Below are 19,409 nucleotides of genomic sequence, written 5' to 3' on the forward strand. Positions count from 1 at the left end.
AGTTTATTTATTCAGCTTGATGTATAAATTATTATTGATGTATAATAATGTATAAAATAATGTATCAATGTATAAAATTTATTCAGATGATGTATAAATCCCAATCGAGAGAAATCTATGAGAAATCTACACTTATGACTGGTTTTGTGATCCAGGGTCACATATAAAGAAAAATGCTGAAATGTTTTCCTCAAAAACATAATTTCTTTACGACTGAAGAAAGAAAGACATGAACATCTTGGATGACAATGGGGTGAGTACATTATATGTGAATCGTTGTTTTGGAAGTGGACTTCTCCTTTAAAGGAAATGTGTACATTCAACATATGCACATATTTTAAACCAGATGACTTATATTTAATCAGTTAAATATGCTTGCAAATTGAAAAAAGTTTTTCAAAGTTTGAAAAACCACAGCTTTCAAGACAAAAACTAAAATAAAAAATTAACTAGCAAACAAACACAAATGAGTGAGACAAAGTCGTTGTTTTAAGAGGTAGAGGTTTTATTGCGTAAAACACTGGATAAAACTGTACTGCTTCAAAGACATTAAAACTTCTAAACAGCAGAAAGAAAACAGCCATTGCTGAAATAAAAACAATGTCTTGATAGTTCATCAGAATACTTCTTTTTTCTTCTTTTGTCAGACAGATGTATGACAATAAATAATGACTAGGAATAATCCTTAAATACAATAACAAGTCATCTACTTGTTAAAAGCATGTAAGTAGCAATATAATCCTCTAGCCTCCTCTGCACCTCCTCTGATATAGAAATATTCTTCATTTAGGAATGTTGGACAGTATAATGCTCATGATCACATACTATAGAATATTATAGAGAGAAAGAAAACTGACATGTTTTTTTTTTTTTTTTTTCCCAAGAAACACAATATTGTAGAGCTCTAAAATATGCAAGTGACTGTACCAGTAAAATAACATGGCTACAGGTTCTTTTAAAGGAAAATAATTGTTTTGTTTTTTTTGTTTTTTTTGTTTGTTTGGTTTTTTTTTCAGTGGTAAAGTGAACACATTAGCACCTCAACTTATGGGACTGACAATTACTATACCAAAAAATGGTATGAAATTCAAAAGAAAAGGTCTTCCAGTGTCACTAAAAGAATTATTGCCTGTCTCCGAGCTCCAAACATGATCCAAAAGGACAGATTACTGGAAAGAGCAAAGAAAAAGTGCTATGAATGGAATGTCTTTTTTTTCCTTCTTTTTTTAAAGTTTATTTACTCTAATATACTTGGAGTGCACACACTTACATACATACAAGAAAAGCAAGCGGCTGACAGTCACCAGAAAACACAGTAGTGCGTTGAAACCTCTAAAGCTCAATGCAGTCACAAAGTATGTCTTTAATTTCAAACGTCGCCCCCCAGTAGAGCTTATACAAATAGTTGTATTCAATTTATCAACTTGATTTAAGGCAGTGAGAACTATCCTAATAAAAAGAAAAAGGAGAAAACAACAACAACAAGAAAGAACGGACCAAAAATAAAAGACTTAAGTATATTCTTGGGTTATTGTGAATTAAAAGACCCCTTGCTTGGAACCGTTCAGTTTGTAAAATCTCCACTTCTAGACTGTTTTTTCTCAACCTTTTCTATCTTTTCTTCTTTTTTTTTGTCGAGATGTTGTGGTCTTAGGGCTCTGATAAGGGTTTATGTTTTTATTTACTGCTTAGTGAGGAGTGTGGCGGGTATTTGTGAGTCCTCTAAACTCCTCTTGGCGTGAATAGAGCAGCCGTAAGGCCCTGGGGTTTAAGTGCTGAGCTTCCCTGTGCTGAGCGGGAAGATATTGACTTTCTTAAAGTCTGGATCATTTCTGTTTATCACAAAACATTTATATCCACCCTTCCCCCTGCCACCCATGCATCTCTAACCCCCTACCATACTTATTTACCTTCTAACCCCTGCTAGCCTTCAATAAAAGGAAGTACAATGAAAGTTGATACACTTTATTTTGTTCTTTAAGAGGCTTGATTTCATAGGATCCAAACTGCCTGGGTTGTTAATCTCTTTTAGTAGAAGAACATTCAGGACAACAAATGCACACAAAATGGGGCCATGATGATGCATATTGAAACATAAAAAATAAAATTTGTACAAAATCCATTTGATCTTTTTTTAGGGGGAGAGAAAAGATACAAAAAAACAAACAAACCCATAAATGCCATCCTGAAGTTCAGATAACAGACAGGTAGCAGAAAAGTGATTATCTATATACTTCATATCTACAGTGCCTTCATAGTGCTACTTTTTCAAGAGCTCCATAAAGAAGGTCAATAAACCCCACAAAAGAGCTACGGTTCCTTCATATCATTTCCAAGTTACGACAAATAACATATTCAGCCTCTTGGTTACATACAGTCAGTATTTACCCAAAGTCCACCGGTTAGAAGGGAAGCAGCACCTTCTTTAAGAACAACAAAGTGACATTTTTTGTTAAGAAGCGTTGAATGGAAATCAAGCACATTTGATGTGCCATTCGGTTGTGTCACTTTAAGTGATATACAAATTACATCCTACAACTGCACAACAATGAAAAAGAAGGGAAAAACTATCCACTGATTATTATACAACATTATTGGCCATTCTTTTTTTTTTGATGGGAGAAAGACAAGAAGGCAGGGAGTGATAGGAAGTGCTACTAGTCGTCAGACAGGTCTGAGGCTGACCCTTCTGCGGCCCGGCTATACAGGCGACTAAGGTTTCTCTTGACGTGTTGTGAAAGAGTGAGGAGAGGCGAAATGGGAAAGGGGGGGGTGAATGGAAGTAGCGTGGGAGGGGGGTTGAATTGATTTCCTCTGTGATGACAGCTCCAGTCAGGCTGGCACCAAACGTCCCAACCCCCCCATTTCACCATCCACATCCCTCCGTCCGCTCACTCCATCCCTGTGCGTCAGTGGCGCTGGGCAAATGGCCACTGGCGGTGTCATGTTCTTGAAGGGTGCGCTCAACAACTCCCCTCCATCCTTCTTTCCCTTCCAACTGTCGCGAAATCGTTGGCGCGGATCGTTTTTCTGATAAAAGCATTATTTTTGGGACAAAAGTCACTCTGAGGAATTTAATGACAGTGTTTCTTTTTTTTTTTACATTGTCATTTTTTTCTCCTCTTCAGTAATGTCTCTTCAACGCTCAATTCAGGCAACTCCAATAAGAGCTGTGTATTTAGTTTCAGGCTCATCAGAAATAAGGTTCGGGTTTCTCTAGTTCATACTTCATCATCTCTATCCTTTGCTTCACAGAATGTTACTGAGGCTGAAGTGTTTGGGAGTTAATGAACCCCAACAGTTTTTTGGGAGAATTTAGAATTTCTTCATGTTTCTTTTATAGTGATGCAATGGGAATGCTTGTATGAGGTGGTGTCATTATCACTTCAAACACCTGAAGGTCCTTAGAAATCCCTGGATTGAGTTTTATGCTTCACTCAAGAGAGCGAGGAGTATCAACAGAAATACCTTCTCCTGTGTTCACCTGAAGATTCCCGTCCTCGGAGTTCCCGGAGACATCAGAGTCAATGCGGGAGCGTTTGAAGCGCCGGTCGGGGTACTGGCTGTTGTCAAAGGGCATGCGGTGAACACACAGCACGTGGGTCTTCAGGTTACCTTTCTGAGAGGCGCTGTAAGGGCAGTAGCGGCACTGGAATGGCCTCTGACCTCCGTGACCTGGGAATGAAATTGACAACATTAATGTCAATAAAACCTGCTACACATGCCACACACTTTACACTCTTAAAAATAAATGTTCTTTATTGGCATCAATGGTTCTATGAAGAACATCCATGGAACTTCCAAATGCCAACACACTCACTCCCATCACATATTGATGCTTGGTCAGGACCCCTTGCCGTCCCCTTGGGCACTCCTTGAGCGTCTTTTTTCGACGTTCAGGGTCCTCCATTGCTTTAAATTAGAAACCATTGGCGTAATATGCTGACGCGAAAGGCACTGTGAACTTTATCGTCATGATTAAATTATATATTGGGTAATAACATTGTCATTATTGCATATATACGGTGTGATTTTTCAATGTAAACAGTCAACAGTTTAATTTACATTACACTATTTACACATTTATGAGCACCTAACCCAAGCCCTGCCCCTAAACCTACCATCTGTCAGTAAAACACAAGAGCTAAAAGGCAGATACAACTACAGTCACAATTTATTCAAAAAGTATTAATATTTCAAGTCTTCCAAGGCAAAACGTTGATTTGTGAGAGGAATAGATGCGATTGCCATCTCCATCCACCGTAAAGCTCATCCTGTGTACAAATTTTTAAAAAAATGCGAAACAATGGAGGACCCTCTGTGTCGAAAAATGATGGTACCTTGAGCGTCAAAAAGCAGTGCCAAGGGGTCTTGAACAAACGTCAATTTGTGACGAGTTGGGAGTGAGAAGGTGATGCAACTGCAGTAAAAGTTCTTTAGATTCTTAAAATGTTCTTCTAAATTGTTCTATTAGGAACTGTTCATAAAAGGGTTCTTTAAGAAAACAAAAATGGTTCTTCTATGGCATCACTGCAAAAACACTCTTTTGGAACTTTTATTTTCAACAGTGTATATCAATAGAATTCAACATGTTCTGCCTGATTTTAATCAGAGGGCCTAGATAGCACTTGTGTGTAGTATCTATCTGGTTACAATCACCACAAGATGGAAGTTTAATCGTCTGATTCATCAGTATGTATCAAAAGCATTTCCTCGATTCCGTCCGTGGACAATCTCTGCTGTTCAGATGAAGACGTTTTCTTTGTGCGGTATCCTACAGAAGTTCGAAAGTGCTCTTTTCAGCTTCGAGCAAGTACAACTGTTTAAGAGATTGGATCTGATCATCGGTGCATTGTACACAATGGCCCTTAATAGCCCACACAAGTCTGTTTGAGGAATGCAGATTACGTGCCTATCATATCTGGCTCTCTTATCGGGCCCATCCACTTAGAGCAAAGCCAGGCACTTTCAGCTACGCGCTACTTTAGAACATTAATAACAGTACATTTGCTCTCCATTTTTCTCAATTCAATTTGAAAAGCACTAAATCAAATTAACATGGCGGTTTAAAATAGCAGCCGCGTCGGTGCAGAGAATGTAAAGCGCCTGCATTAAAGGTGTAGCCGTGACGCAACGTGAAAAATGCGCGCATCCTCAAAGCAAGTGTGCGCACTGTTGTCTGCTTGCATATGCGTGTGCGGCACAAAAAAAAGAAGGATTTATAAGCACTTTGTGTTTGGCTTTGGAGTCTCAGCGGCTTTCGAATGCTACAATGTCTGCTGAGGCCTCACTACAAAGGGGATTGCTACAAGTTTTAGAGCTTTCGATGTTCCAGTTGTCTGATAAGCAAGCCGGCGACGCACAATCCCGGCCGTTTCATTCATACGCACTTTAATTTCACACTCCCTTACATTGCGCTAAGTCTGAGAGGCAGCATATTCTCATGCCACTTTATACTTAGGGTGAACTAGCGTCACCAACTGTAAGTCAGCTTTCTTTCTATTTTCTTATCCTCTCTTTTCTTTTCCCCTATCTCGTCTCTTTTCCTGAAGCAGGAAATGTTTGGGCAAACGCAAAGTGAGCTGGGAGTTGGCTAGAGAATGAAGCGATTTTCAATCAATTTTTAGGATAAACAAAAAAAGATTGACCAAAATAAGGAGGAATGTAGAGAGGAGCTCCATTCGTGCTTACTGTGGCTATGACAGGACCTCAGGTAAATGATTAACAGGGCACAGAAAGAAATACAAAAGAAGAAAGCCTATTGACATGTAACCTCCGTCACAGCTCTCCGTATTCATCCAGAAAGCTTCCTCCAGCTTCTCTTTTCAAAGTGAGATAATACTGCCCCTTCAGGGTGCCTATTTGGTGGTCAAAATAATTGGCAACAATGAATCATATTTCGAGGGGTGTTCTGTGGCAGGGCACATTTTTCTTATATCAAAAAGGGCCGTACACATTGAGCCCCTCTCAAAATGTTTCCCATAATAGTTGCCCCGATTACTTAGAAACTAATTGGGGCAATTTTGGCTTGTTGCTGCTAGTTCCTAAATGACAAGAGAAGAAGGGGCAGAGCTGGAGGTTTTATGTACAAAGATTACAGTGTGTCATAGTGCGGGCGCCATGCTAGAACACTATGCTGTTTGTCTTTGAGTGCTCATAGCAAAGCATGCACACATCTTCCTCAAATTTATCTCTCTTTCTCATTTTAGCGTCCTTGGTCCATAAGAAATACACTCAAACATTAACTTTTTTTGTGTATATGTGATCCTGGACCACAAAACCAGTCATAAGGGTCATTTTTATACATTTAAATTTATCACCTGAATACGGAATAATTAAGCTATTCAGAGATGGTTTGTTAGGATAGGACAACTATTTGAAAATCTGTAATCTGAGGGTGCAAAAAAAAATCAAAATATTGAGAAAGTTCTTAGCAATGCATATTACTAATCAAAAATTAACTTTTGATATAATAACGGTAGGAAATTTACAAAATTTCTTCATGGAACATGATCTTTACTTAATATACTAATGATTTTTGATCCATACAATGTATTGTTGGCTATCGCTACAAATATACCCATGCTACTTATGGTTTTGTGGTCCAGGGTCACATATTACAGATTAACATTAAAAATCAATTGGTTAAAAAACGAGAGAAAAAGTTAATAATGAGTTTAATATTGTCTTAAAAACTAAAAATGGCAAAAACTGTCAATAAGTGATGTTGTATAGTTAGGAGGTGCTAATTATAATTAGATTAATTAAAGAAAAATAGATGTTAATGAGAAATATGTGAGTACAAGCCAGTGTGTATGTGTATTTATACTTTCAGGATATCCAGGGGCAATAAAGGTACAAATTAATTATAATTTATAAATACATCATGAACATTTCCTCCGAGGATTCAAGGGAGGCAGTGTCTCCTCAAAATATTGGATGAGAAAAAATTGACAAAAATAATACAATACAAATATGACAAAATATGACATAAATCTAAAGTTAAACTGTCCAACACTAACACCAGCAAATAAAGTTGTAGTGGTAGTCCATGTCTCTCTCGCCTCCCCTGAGCCCACTGAGTTTTACCCAGCCCGATCTCACAGCAATTCGTACATATTTTACGAGCTGGCTAATTCGTACAACCTCACTCGTACAAACTCATATGATTTCAGTGAAAACATACATATTTAAGAGTTGCACAATATGTGTGAATTTGTACGAATCACCTACACCTAACCCCGCCCCTAAAACTACCCATCACTGAAATCATACAATTTCGTATGAGTGAGGTCATACGAATTTGTACAAATTAGCGACCTCGTAAAATACGTACTAATTGGTCGTGAGATAACGTTAGTTTTAACAGACCCCCTAAAGCTTTGAGTTTGATGGTGGATAACTGAGAACGAATGGGGAAAAGTCACATGATGGGAGGTAACGCCTCCATTGCAAGATGATTGGATATGATTGGTTATGATCGGCTGTAATTGGTTCACGAGATCAATCCACCTTGTATTTGTGCGCATTCTGCGTTCGTGAATCAGGCTGAATTAACAATATAATGGTGTTAATGGGAAGACTAATAAATACGCAAACTTGCACACCTATATATTTCCACTTTATCAAGTCGAAAACTTCAAATGGCCTGAAAACATGATCTGTTGGGTTTTTTTCTAGTGAGCAATCATCTTGATGAAATTAAAGGATCATCTCCACATCTGTGAGCAATATTTATCAAGCTTTGATGACTGATGATCTAAAAATAACTTTAGTATGAAAAAGATCATTTCATGAATAAAATATATAATTGTTTAAATAAAATAAGTTATTATTTTAAAAGAAATTAAAAAAAGCTTAAAAACACTAAACTAATGAGATTTATATTTGTTGTAATAAATAGAATAGCCTATTAATTACATTGTTAATGTAAGAATACAATATAGATTTTTATTCTGGTAGTGTAAGTAACGTTTATTTAACCAAGAAAAATGTGACTGAGACATGAATTTACAATTAATTAAAATAAATTAGGACTTTGCCTCCTCATTTCAGAACTCCACTGCACACCACAGTTATATAGATATCAAAAGCCACTATGTATATCAACAGTGATGGCGTATTTCTGTTTCTTTCTTGTTCGCTTTCTTTCTCTCATTCCTCTTTTCAAAGCTCTCCAGTGATTCACATCTACAGCAATTCAGGTGCCAAGTGACATGAACTAGTATGAAGAATTTTATTTCTCCATTCTCCTTCTCTTTCTCTCCAGTATGTGTCAATCCTTTCCACATTTTTTCATTCTGTTTCCCGAAACTGAGTCCTGTGTGAGTAAAAATTCCAATGTACTTGTTACCACTGGCCAATAAATCTTTTGAATGTTTTGCGGCCAAAAACCACACAAGAACACATTTGCACCTCTACATACGTACTAAGCTTTGTAAAACAACATATGGAAATGACAGGTGATTTTTATCTTTTCCCTCCGTTTTTTCTTACCCCTTTCCATCATTTTCTAACATTGTCTCAAAATAGACAGAGAAAAAGAGAGAGAAAGAGTTCTATTATTTTCAGCAGTGTGCCATTATCACGCCTGCCTAATTAACCCCTGAAGGCCTCATATGTGGAGATCAGAGGGCGAAGGAGAGGAGGAGGAGGGAGAACCGACGACAACACCCACTTCCTGCAAATTCCCCAATATCACTCCATCATTGTCCTTCCCGTCGTCCATCATTCCAAAAATGATAACAGAACAAAAATAAACGAAGGATCACATTTATTCGATCAGTTCACTCGTTTTCTCTGTTCTAGATGCACTTTCTTAACATCTATTGTATCTAGCCTGTGTATTTTTCATCTCCATCCTCTCGGAAGACACGTCTAATGCTCCCTCTTGTGGCGCCTCCTGTTCTTGCTCTCTCACACTCTCCTTTTCATTCTCCTTTTCTTATCTCGTCATTTACACACACACATACATTCTAAAAAAATATCAAATGAACCAACAAGATGCGTTCGAACAGTACGCTTGTGGTATGTAAGCAAGCAGACACAAGCTTCCACACACTCACGCAGACATGGAGGTGCTTTGGCATGTAATCAAAATCAGTCTTATATAAATTCCATCTGATGCCAGAGCTACCATCTGTGAAAGAGTGCTGCCTCTCACCTCTGTCTGTCTGTGAGAAGTCACCCTCTCCAACGCTCAGCAACAAAGAGTGTGTATGTGTGTGTGACAGAGAAAGAGCGGGAGAAGGGTGTTGAGGAGGAAAAATGATTAATTTGCAGAATGCTTGTGATTTGCTCATATATTATTATAACAGCTCATCAGCACATGACGAATCCCTTGCCCCACGCAGCAGAAAGAACCTGCAGGGCTTCAGCACTTTTACTGTGTGTGTGTTTACACACTCGAGCATGTGTCCCTGTGTATGTGTGGCATGTCTTTGAAAAAATAATAGCTCATGAGCATGTCATGAATGCCTGTTTTTGCATGTGTATGGCTTTGTGTGGGGGGAACACTGCATGTATAGCGTGTTGGGATGTTTGTGTGCATATGTGTATGTATGTGTGTGTGTGTGTGTGTGTGTATGGGCTGGCACCTGACAGGCTGCAGAGCCACTAATGACTTTCAGATGCTCACTGTGAGTAACTCAAACCTGAGGACAAGCGAGATAGGAATACTGAAGGAGAGAGAGAGGCTTCCGCTCTACGGGTGATTAAGGGTTTAAACACTCACATCCTTTCAACTCACACTGCATATATGAACAAGGTCACCTGAGTTAAAACACTTCCGCTCTGTGTCAGTATCACACAAACACGAGCGTGTCAAGGTTTTTACAACAACAACATGTGTCATGTTGCTTTTATACAACAGTTAAACAAACAGGAAGTGAATAATAAAGGGATGGTTCACCCCAAAATGAAAATTACCCTATGATTTACTCACCGTCAAGCCATCCTAGGTGTATATGACTTTCTTTTCACAGACGAATACAATATCAATGAGTTATATTAATAAATGTCCTGGCTCTTCCAAGCTTTATAATGGCAGTGAATGGGTGTTGAGAGTTTGAAGTCCAATAAAGTGCATCCATCCATCATTACAAGTGCTCCACATAGTTCCTGGGGGTTGATAAAGGCCTTCTCAAGCAAATCAATGCACTTGTGTAAGAAAAATATCTATATTTAAAACTTTATGAACCGTATTTTTTGTCGTTTGCAAGAGAGTGGTGTTCCAGTGGATGGCATAGGCTCCAGTGAGAATATGCTAGTCTCTCAAAAACCAAGTTTTGTTTACAGCAAAGGAAAAGCAGTTTCCTTTTGGCTAAATATCAAAATCCTCTGGCAAAATCCTTTCTTTACAAATCCCCGTTTTGTACTTCTAATACATGACCGGTGAGTTTTGTGAGCACATGTACGACAGTTAGCGGAAGCTATGGGTTATAAAGTTTTAAATATGGATATTTTTATTACACAAACACACTGATTCTCTTCAGAAGGCATTTGTTTAACCCCCCGGAGCTGGGTGGAGTTTTTTATGATGGATGGATGCACTTTATTGGACTTCAAAATCTCAACGCCCATTCTCTGCCATTATAAAGCTTGAAAGAGCCGTTTTTGTAATATAACTCTGATTGCATTCGTCTGAAAGAACAAAGTCATATCCACCTAGGGTGGCTCGAAGGTTATTAAATCATGGGGTAATTTTCATTTTTGGGTGAACTATCCCTTTAAGTTACTTACAGACAAAAGATACTTTTAATTTTGGGTCGGGAAAGAAAATAGTTTGAAATGGCACAACAGTAGTGGCGTTCCTGAGCGAATCAATGTTTTTTTGGACATATCGGTTGAATAAATGATTCAATGACTCACTAATAAAGACTCACATCAAAGGTTTTAAATGAATCTGTTAAATGAATCATTCAATGACTCTCTCATAAAGACAGTGGCTTTTTCAAAAAAGCATAATATTGTGATTTCAGACATACTACTCTTTTTCACCTATTATATAGTAGGAAATTATGCACATTTTGATGCAACTAGTCTCTTGTTTATTGTTCTCGAATGAATTAGGATTTTCAAATGAATTGAATGACTGCCACATAAAGACATTCAATTGTTTTGTTCTTGAGTGAATCAGTGTCTTAAACAAACTGAATAAATGAATTAATCAATGACTCGCACATAGTCACCGGTTGCCACCTACTGGCATAATGATGTAATATGAAGAAAAGGTCACTGAAAAACCTTGCCACTTATATACAGACTGACAGTCTGTCTAAAGACAGAGACCAAGTGGTGTGATGTAGACAGTGAACAGTCTGCAGTAAGTGCTGTTGGACTGCGCTCAACCAATCAGCTTCAAGGACCGGAGCAGTTGTATAAGTGTTAAACGCATAACTGTTGAGAGTCAACTGTCTCAAAGATCACCTACGTCTGACTCATATACTTTCCCTGGGAAATATTGATTTTGGTTTTTGAACAACACATAATGTACTTCTGTAAGCAAAGCCATGTCTGCCTGTAAGATAAAAAAAAGAAGCCACTGTAATATTTAAAGAATATCTATAATGAATCTGCATCTGTAGGGATTACACAATGCTGTGTGCGTGTATGTTTGGGGGCCAGTTTTTTTCTGCTCTGTGCAGCAAGTGTTGTATATCCATTTGCTTATATCTTATATCTGGAAACTTTCCTTCAGTGTGTGTGTCTGTGTTTGAGTGTCACCTATATGGAAGAGAAGGAAAAGATAAAGAAAAACAGAGGGAGTGTGTGTCTGGGGAGAACGCAAGCCACAGAAGGTGTGAGCAGTAAAAAGTGATGTACCATCTGTCGGCCAGTAATAACCTGCGTGTTGTAAAGGCTGGGAGATTACTCAGCAAAGAGAGCTTCCAAACACCCAAATCCCTCCGCAACGTTAGTGCGCCACGCACTATCTCTCCCCACCTGCTCCCAAAACCCTGCTGAGGAAGATTCCACACTAAAACCGACATCACACCTTCAGATCCAGTCGCTCTGATTCGGTAAACACAAAGCAAGCAAAGACGCCGCTACAATAGACAGGCATCGCGCTGAACATCTTTACACCTGCACTGTGCTCAGTTATATTATCCACCGTAGTTAAGTTTTATCATTAGAAATTTGAAATGCATTCACATAAATATCAAGAGACTTCCACAGAAAAAAAGAAACAGTTTGGACTGTTAATGAGCCTCTAGTCAAAATATTTCTCAGAGTGAAAAGAAAAGCTAGGAGAGATTTTATAGCACCAAATGCAGCTCTAATGGAAATCGGTTCTTAGTTTGGAGAACTGATGCTGTAGTGTGGCTCTCTGGGAAAAAAACAACACAGAAAAACTTGGATTTGGCGTTATGTGTGTATGTATCAAAAGCAAACTCTAAAAGCTCCACCGGGAAAGCGGCTCCCATGTTAAACACTGAACTAGATTACAAACTGCTGCGGCAGACGTACCTCTTAATACGCTCTCTGTTTCTCGGCTATACATTTCCCAGTCTGCCTGCCACTATATCTCTTTTCAATCTTCCTTACTTGGCTTCATTTCTCTCTTTTCTGAACAAATGGAATTCTTTGATGTGTTCCAGAGCATTTCGATTTGTTTTTCCACATGGACATGTCTGAGTAACTGCCTGCAGAAAGTTTTAGGGAAGGATTTTTGGGATAATATACCGCTTCCTTCACTGACAGTGCATGAGAGGTGCTGGCAAGGGCCTGCGCGGAGCCCCGCGATTGGTCAAGAGTTAGAAAGGCTCATGGGTAAAAGGCAGTATATACATCATGTGATGAGAGCGATGTGTCAGGCAGTCTCAGCAGGACTGCGTGTCTGTGTGTGGGTATCTGTGTGGCCAGGGGAGGAAGAGTTCATGAGTACTCATCTGCAGTACTGCTCACTTCTCTCCTTCTCTCTCTCCCTATAGAGCATATTGCTGCACATTCTAGTGCTGAGCTGTCACGGCAGACACATAATAAATGTCTACGAGTGTGTGCGCGTGTGCCGAGTGTGTGTTTGTGCAAAGGAGGGAGAAAAGAGACCATCTCGTACCTGACTACTTTCACTCTGAAAGTGGTCATTTTGAATAAAAACAGAATTGCACCTTACAAAAAAAGCACTGTGGCTGAGTGAAGATATCAGGACTCAGATATGTAATAAACTTCAATATATGGAATATTGTCAATAACTTTAAAAGCTTTAACATAGAATCCACTAATTCCTCTCAAAATAAAAGACAGCTTTTTTTTTTTTTTATAAGAAAAAATACATTTTAGAGTAAAGTAAAACTGTCTTTGTCGTGTAATTTTAGGATGCATTTTTTAACAATAAAATAAATCATTTTAAACAGCCATCTTCCTTATTTCACTTTCTTTTGTTTTGTTTTTGAGTCAGATTTGATTGTCTTTAAAAAACAAATCAATTCAAATTTCATTTGTGTAAAAAAACTTGAAATGTTGATCTAACACTTGAAGAACATAGAGAACCAAAACGTACATTTGCCGCAACTGTATGTTCTTTATATAATATGAATAAGCAATAATGACTCATTTTCATTTTCTTTTTAATTTATTAAAATATGTACTTTCATTTCAGAATACAGTATGATGACTGACGTTTTTCAGTGCTCATCCTTTATAATCTTAAAATACTGCACTGTCTGAGCATGTTTTATATCACTTTAAATATAATTATTCACACTAAAGAGCTTTTTCATTTGTTTATATTCATCACATACTGTATGTAACATCAGGCTTTGTGTACAACTAATTTAATTTTACCTCACTCAGTTAAGATAATGAATAAATTTAATTGACAAAGGTAATGATGTGTCAAAGCTAAACCATTTATAAATAAATGAGCAAAATCCTGAAAGTGTTCATATACTCTTTCTGCTGTCATAATTGTGTGATTACCATATTTATACTATTCTCATAGTACTGTATCATGGTGTGTGTATGGTAAACCATGGTATATTTTGTGGTATTAATACATTATTATTTTGTAAGGAATACATTGAGGAGAGAGAGAGAGAGAAAGAGAAAAAAAAAACAATAACAAAATTGTATCTAAATGCAATATACAAACAAAAATGAGACTATTAATAGAGCTTTCTACCTTCAAGTTCACTTTTGTGACCCTGGACCACAAAGCCAGCCATAATGGTCTCATAATGTTTTTTTTAAAACTGAGATTTATACATCACCTGAAAGCTGATAGATAAATAAATAAATAAATTGAATAAATAACCTTTTCATTGTTGTATGGTTTGTTCGGATAGAATAGCATTTGGCTGAGATACAACTGTTTGAAAATCTGGAATCTGAGGATGAAAAAAAAACTAAATACAAAGAGTTTATTTGCACAACCAATGAACGCCACTTTCAAAAAAAGTGCCTTGCATTATTGTCCACATATAGCGTGATCTGAACCCTAAACACGTTTTGTCAAAAAACGCCAGTATTGTCCACTTTCAAGGTATCGCGATTTCACCTTTTACAGCGGAAGCCGTTAAGCAAGCCCCCTTGTTGTTTTTGAACAAAAGCTGATAAGTCCATTTTAGCGAATCAGCGTGCTGTATTCAGGTCACGTGATAAGGCTGCCAGTCACTTTAAAAAATCTCTGAAACGTGAAATGTGGAGTTATCTGCTTTTGCCAAAAAACAAACAAACAAACAAACAACAACAACAACAAAAAAAAAAAAACGACTGTTGGGATTTATCTGCTTTTGCTATAAAACTTTAAAATAATATATATAAAAAAAATACTTTCAGTGAAGTTACTATTACTTAAACAATAATAATAATAATAATAATAAACTGAAAATTCTGAAAATAAATAAAAATGGAGTTATATTTTTGCAAATAAACTCTTCATATTGAGAAAATAGCCTTTAAAGTTGCCCAAATTAAGCTCTTAGCAATGCCTATTACTAATTAAAAATTAAGTGTATATTTAAGTAAATATATATTATATATTTACAGTAGGAAATTTACAAAATATCTTCATGGAACGTTGCATAAAAGAAAAAAAAAAAACGATAATTTTGACCCATAGGTGCGACTGGTTTTGTGTTCCAGGGTCAGATTTGTATCATTGTTGCTTGAGAAAACAGACTGTTGCTTTCAAATGTAATGATGGTTTGTCAACAATTAGTAACACTTTAGTATAAGATGGATACAAGATAAACAAAAAGTGAATATATTAATACTTGAAGCAAGCAGTTGTTTATATAACATTGTATTGTGCTTGACAAGATTAAATGACTGTGCGCCTTCCAAGCTTTTATTTACAACTTTGTGTCTAAGGAACAGTTAGAATACCATGATCTATCAGACCGCTGCTCCTCAAGGCCTCCACATTAAAAGACAATCAAAACATTCACTTTCCCACAGGCCCAGGACTAAGCAGACAGATATACACGGAGAGGAACAAAGGTGTGTGGCTGAAGCACCAGCAGGTGATGTTCTGCTGGCTATAACATGATCCATGGCTTTCTAATGGACCAGGGCTGAGCGTCAACGCCGGACCTCCAGCAGGACTAAGTGCTTATCTGCTCAGGTATCAGTAACATTTCCAGTCAGCTTTTATATACACCAATACTGATCTATTCCCATGCAGACATAGAAATATCAATGAAGCGCAGATGTAATATGTGACCGTTTGCATGTAAGCTACCTGGAAGTACATATGAAATCGAATAAATTATCTCGCTCTCGTGTTACAACTCTCATACAACTCGAGTTCATCTTCTCCTCTCTTCTCATCCCTTTCTTTCTATTTTGTCCCCAAGACCAATTTGTCCGCCATAAGAGAAATCCCTCAGTTCAGAGGAGTCAGTGGAGAAGGCTTTGGCAGGGGGGGAGGGCCAGGAAGGGCCACCTCCAAATAAGTTCCATTAATCACCCAACACACTCTAATGTAACTAATATTTTACAATTAGAGGAGACAAGACGGAGCTCCGAGCCATCTATCTCTCTTATACCACATGATCATCGATTCATAAGACCCTGCCTGAGAGCTGAGCAAACACACACACACACACACGCACTCTTGTTAAGTTGCATGTGTATGTGTGTGTGAGACTGTATGTGCTCGCCGATGATGAGCATTATGACACGGTGTGTATCCAGACGCACAGAGAGCTCTCGAATGGTGACGGATGACTGTTGTCTGCGTGCGTGTAAATGAGAGAGGAAGAGTGCGCAAAAATGTGTAAAAATGTGAAAAGCCTGTCAAAGGACGTCTGATAAGATTGATTATGGATTGACTGCAGATTGAAAATGGAAATAGAGTGCAATTCTCTGTGCAGACAAAGCCTTTCTCTTTCAGATATAATTTAGTTGGCCCTAATGACAAGATGTGCTACTGTATAAACAGGCTGTAACCATGTGACTGACTTAGTGGCGAAACAAAAATATACGTTTTCAGTATTAAAATGTGTGCCACAAACTCTCACATCACTTCTATCAAGATTTACTGCGCTAATATCTGTTTCTTGAATGTAATCTTTTATCTGTAGTGTGTTGGTGTTTAAAGATCACAGTGTTAAGCCTCCGTCAGCAATGGTGCTATAAGTTGATTTATAGCGCCATCTGGTGGTGTGAATGAGGGATTGCGTTTGCTAGAGTATGCAGGCTGCATGCAGGCCAAATGAAAGCCAGCTGAACAAATGAGAGAGAAGAGAGGTTCAAGCGCAGGTCACCATCTGCCTGGCTACAAGTGCTGGCACACAGCAACCCAACCGCGCTGCCTTCTTAAACACATCAGCTACGTACACAATCGTGCAAATATGACACCATGACGAGATGAAGTGACGCTAATGCGCTGAAAGGTTTTTTACAATATGTAAGGGTACAATTTGATATACACATGCAAACATTTATGTGTGTATCCTTATTACATCAGTAAGTCTTAAATAAATAGTATTTTGATACCTTATAGTGACTGAAAGATCACCATATTCATTTTTTAAATTATAACTATGATACATGTTAAAAAACAAAAAAAAAAAAAAAAAAACTACTAAAAAGCTACTCTCCCACCCTGGTCAAGTTTGTCTGGTTTGAAGGAGGATTTTCTTATTTATTTATTTTCAGATTTTCTCAGTATTTTCTGACTTTTGTTTTCTGACTTTCTGTCTTTTCAGTCAAGACAATTCAGTTTATGCGGCATAAATGAGCCTAAATGTATTTTATTTTATTTTCAAACTTTCTCTGTCTTTTCTAACCTCAGACTTTCTGTCTTTTCAGTCAAGACAATTCAGTGTATAAGTATAAATGAGCCTAAATGTATTTTTTATTTTATTTCACTTTATTTTATTTATTTAGTGACTGAAAAAAACCCACCATATTCATTATTTAAATTATTACTATGATACATGTTTAATAATAATAATAATAATAATAATAATAATAATAATAATAATAATAACTAATTTAAAAAGCTACTCTCCCACCCTGGTTAATTTTTATTATTTATTTATTTATTTATTTATTTATTTTTTGGTTAAATGAGAATTTAATTATTTTATTTTATTTTATTTTATTTTATGAATTTGTCTTTTTAGTCAAGACAATACAGCGTACATGACATAAATGAGCCTAAATGTATTTTTATTTTATTTTATTATTTTTTACTTTCCAACTTTCCAAGCAGTCATGCTTGTAAAACCATCTTAAAGACAAAATTTAAGGAAATAATAATAATAATAATAATAATAATAATAATAATAATAATAATAATAATAATAATAATACATTTTTTTTTTTTCAGGTGTCATAAAATAACCATGAACTTCAACTTTTTATGAACTTCAACAGCTTTTATTAATTTACATTATAATATGTGTATGTGTGTGTATATATATATATATATATATACATACATAATGCATTTGTGCGTTTTGATGTATTAGTTTTAATGAATTAATGCAAAATGTCTAATGCATTAACTAATGTTAACTAATCAAATGTTATTATGAAGTTGCAGTGTGATTAGTTAAAAGTTTGTCTGTCTATCTATCTACTGTATACACTGTATTTCAAAAAAATCGCTTGACTTTTGTCAGTGCTCCACAGCACTCAACAACTCTAGACAAGCTAGACACATGGAGGGGGGCAGGAAAAAAAAACGGTTACTTTTTCAGGATGTGAGTTTTATTAGGTCCAGGCCTTTCTCCATCTGGTCTGGTGTAGCTGATCCGTTTAAAAATTAGTCAGGCGTTGACCTCAAACACCTCCCCTCAACAGGGTCCCGACGGCAGGTTAACACAAATATGGATCCCATCAGACTAAAGGAGATCGGGTTTCCCTCCGCCGAGACCCCGCTAACTCACAGGAAAAGGTTAAGAAAAACATGAAATACGGGCCTATAATGGGAAAATGTTCTCTTGGTCTGCGGTGGAAGCGCTGCTTGTGTGTCTATGTGTGTGTGTGAGGATGGTTTTCATGTGTTTAGAGAGCAGGGTCTTATCTCTCTGAGGTATTGACACAACAGGCCCCTGTGCCAAAGGGTGTCAGTTATCACTTGTCATTGGCCTACGATGAGAGTGTGTGACGGGGCAAATTCATCTCTAAAAGAGCGCTGGAGAGAGTGAACGTCCTTGAAAGACATGTCCTGTGTTTATATGTGTTGCTTTGATACAGTTAATGACATCAGAGAAACAACAGATATATCTGCTTATTGTATTTAGATCAAAAGACTTCTTGGAAAGTCAAAAAAAGCAATTTAGTCTCATTTATGCCACAGTGACCCTTCGCAAAAGACCCACCCCCCTTAGTTACTCTTTCTTGCTGATGTAAAAATACATTGCGGTAGCAAAGAAGAAACTGACAATGCGCCAGCAGACGAGACAGAGCAGGTTACTTAAGGTATGAAACAAAGTTTAAAGAAATTCAAACAATAAATACCATTTTGTGGCTCTTTAATGTGTCGTGGCAGATTGCTGTGGTGCCTCAGTTCAAACGGCATGTGAACTAATCATCTCTTCCTCTTTATTAGTTACAGTATGAAATAAACATGAATGAACATCAGAAGATATCTTGTTACAACACGGAAAGACGTCAGTACAAACCATTTTTCAAGTTCAAGCCCACCCAGGGTTAATCTACTCTCCTGTCTGGCTTGTTTGTCTGACTAAAATTGCTGATTCTGCGTTATGATTGGTCAGATCGCCTGTCAATCAAAGTTCCTACGAGTATATTGTGTGTTCACATGGACTATAGAATGTATTGTCTTCACTGGAAAGTCACAAAAGGCAGAGGAAAAATTAAAAAAGAGGATGAGCATCAATTGGCACACTAGTCTCCAGCTCTCACAGGTTTGGGGAATTAACACGGCTATAGCCCAAGGGTAGAGAGCCACAGTTAGCAGGAACACAGCCGGTAATGCGAGCTGTCATAAT

At 37.3% G+C, this 19,409-nt stretch overlaps 1 protein-coding gene across 5 annotated transcripts in view; it reads right to left on the minus strand.

Annotated features, from left to right (window-relative positions):
• Window positions 1–508: 508 nt before the first annotated feature.
• Window positions 509–19,409, minus strand: part of znf536 (zinc finger protein 536) — a 211,522-nt gene continuing 192,621 nt past the window's right edge. For all 5 annotated transcript variants that reach the window (XM_051115131.1, XM_051115133.1, XM_051115132.1 and 2 more), the window contains one exon: window positions 509–3,675. In XM_051115131.1, coding sequence (XP_050971088.1) covers window positions 3,434–3,675 — 242 coding nt within the window. In that variant the 3' untranslated portion in view covers window positions 509–3,433. The remainder of the gene's footprint in view (window positions 3,676–19,409) is intronic.

Source organism: Labeo rohita, chromosome 7 (genome assembly GCF_022985175.1).
Source record: "Labeo rohita strain BAU-BD-2019 chromosome 7, IGBB_LRoh.1.0, whole genome shotgun sequence".
NCBI classification, from domain to species: domain Eukaryota; kingdom Metazoa; phylum Chordata; class Actinopteri; order Cypriniformes; family Cyprinidae; genus Labeo; species Labeo rohita.